We start from the raw sequence: 2,290 nt of genomic DNA, 5'->3' as shown, positions 1-2,290 counted from the left end.
TTTTCCCCCTTTTCCAGGCAGCTGCCAGTGGGAAATCATCTGAGACTTCAAGAAACCCACCAGAACCTGCGGAGGGCAGAGCTGCGACGCCTGCAGGAGGAGGAGACGGGCGTCCTGCTGAGCCTAGAGGCCAGAATCACCAAAACAGCAGAGAAAAAAACCCACAATTTTGGTCCAAACGGCCACGATGCTGCACAGAAAACACCAGGAGCTTGATATCGGGGTGCTCCAGGTGGGGAAAACCCCCCCGGTGCTGAGCTTTGGGACCTCATTTTCTTTTTTCTCCCCACTTTCTGCTCTCATTCGGCGCCGGTTTCTTCCTCCAGGATGCTAAAAGCACAAGCAGAAGGTGGATTTTCCCCTCAAATAGCCTTAATTTAACGTTTTTCTCTGGGAAAATGCCTCCTGCTGGCCCGGCTGTGATTTCCTTTGGTTTCTTTTCCCTCCCCCTATAAAATATTGAAATAAAAATGGGAATCTTGGCTCAGGTTTTCCTACGGGGAAGGTGGGAGGTGAGGATCTTTCCCTTATTTTGCTGGTTTTTGGGACGTATTTCAGCAATTCTGAAACTCAGAGCAATTGCACTGAGTTTTGGGTCCCTCCCGTTGCATTTAAGGGGAGTTTGGGTCCCTCTTGTTGCATTTGAGGGGAATTTTGGGTCCATTCTATTGCATTTAAGGGAATTTGGGGTCTGTTCTATTGCATTTAAGGGAATTTTGGGCCCCTCCCGTTGCTGTTGAGGGGGTTTGGACCCCTCCTGTTGCATTTGAGGGGAATTTTGGGTCCATTCTATTGCATTTAAAGGGAATTTGGGGTCTGTTCTATTGCATTTAAGGGAATTTTGGGCCCCTCCCGGGGCGTTTGAGGGGAGTTTGGGTCCCTCCTGTTGCATTTGAGGGGGGTTTGGGCCCTGTCCAAACCTGATGTGGAGCAGGAGGGTGAAATTTAAGTGGGGTGAATCCTTTCTGCCTGGAAAGCAGGGGTGAAAGAAGAAAAAGGCAGCCAGGGATGGTTTTTAGTGCTGTTTATTGAGTTCGGGGGCTGCCTGAGTGGGGATTTCTGCCAAGGTGGGCAGGTGGGGAGAGGTTTGGGGCAAAATGCGAGGGTCCGGGGGATTTTTAGGGGCAAAACGTGAGCAGAGCCGGCCCCTCTCCCAACCACAGCAGGGGCCGGAGCCTCTCTCCGGCGAACGCCGCCGGGGGAAAGGCGAAGATCTCGGCCTCGCTGTCGGCGTCGCGGAAAGCCACCCGCCCCCCTCCGTAATCCAGGGCCACCTCGATGCGTTTCGGCACCCGGGCCAGGGGCAGAGACGTGGGGCTGGGCCAGGTGAGCGCCCTGAGCTGCCCCAACCACTGCCCCACTGCCCAGACCCCCCTGGCGGGGCTCAACCCGAAGCATCCCTTGCGGGGCACGAATTCCCGAGCCACCCCCAGAGCCCAGTCGGGCCCCGGGAGCACCTCCACGGCCCAACGATGCCGTCCTCCGGTGAAACCCTGGCGGCCCAGGACGCAGCGGAGAGCCTCGAAGCGCTCGGAGCTCCTCGGAGGAGGTTCCCGAGGGGTTTTGCGGCGCCGGGCGCTGCGGCCGTCCGGTGACACCAGGATCTGGGGGTGAGCGGTGGCCGGGTCCAGGGTCACGCTCGCTGCGGGGAGAGCGGGGCTGGGTGCCTGATGATTTGTTGCACCCGATTACCGGCTCCTGAATATTGCTCCCCGATTAATCAGCTCCAAATATCGCTCCCCAGTTAATCAATCCCGAATGTTGCTCCCCAGTTAATCAGCTCTGGGATCTGAACCCAATCATCAGCCCCAAATATCAGCTCTGGGTGTTGCACTGGAGCATCAGCCCCAGATAATGCTCCAGATTATCGGTTTTTGGGGTTGAACCCAATCATCAGCCCCAAATATTGCTCCAGAATACCAACTCTGGGTCCTGCACCTGAGCATCAGCTCCAAATATTGCTCCAGAAGCTCAGCTCTGGGATCTGAACCCAATTATCAGCCCCAGATATCGCTCCAGAATACCAGCTCTGGCTCCTGCACCTGAGGATCAGCTCCAAATATTGCTCCAGATTATTGGATTTTGGAGTTGAACCCAATCATCAGCCCCAAATATCGCTCCAGAAGCTCAGCTCTGGGACCTGAACCCAATCTTCAGCTCCAAATATCAGCTCTGGGTGTTGCACTGGAGCATCAGCCCCAAATATTGCTCCAGATTATTGGTTTTTGGGGTTGAACCCAGTTATCAGCCCCAAATATTGCTCCAGATTATTGTTTTTTGGGGTTGAACC

The 2,290-nt window shown here is 55.0% G+C and overlaps 1 protein-coding gene across 1 annotated transcript in view; it reads right to left on the bottom strand.

The window, feature by feature from the left end:
* Positions 1-1,109: 1,109 nt before the first annotated feature.
* LOC118175187 (butyrophilin subfamily 1 member A1-like) overlaps positions 1,110-2,290 on the bottom strand; it is a gene marked incomplete at its 5' end in the record, with an annotated part of 1,910 nt that continues 729 nt past the window's right edge. Inside the window, one exon of the mRNA XM_035341161.1 lies at positions 1,110-1,642. Coding sequence (XP_035197052.1) covers positions 1,119-1,642 — 524 coding nt within the window. The remainder of the gene's footprint in view (positions 1,643-2,290) is intronic.

This window comes from Oxyura jamaicensis, chromosome 16 (genome assembly GCF_011077185.1).
Source record: "Oxyura jamaicensis isolate SHBP4307 breed ruddy duck chromosome 16, BPBGC_Ojam_1.0, whole genome shotgun sequence".
Classification (NCBI taxonomy): domain Eukaryota; kingdom Metazoa; phylum Chordata; class Aves; order Anseriformes; family Anatidae; genus Oxyura; species Oxyura jamaicensis.
The sequence above is the reverse complement of the archived record's forward strand: the minus strand, read 5'-3'. Positions and strand labels throughout refer to the sequence as shown.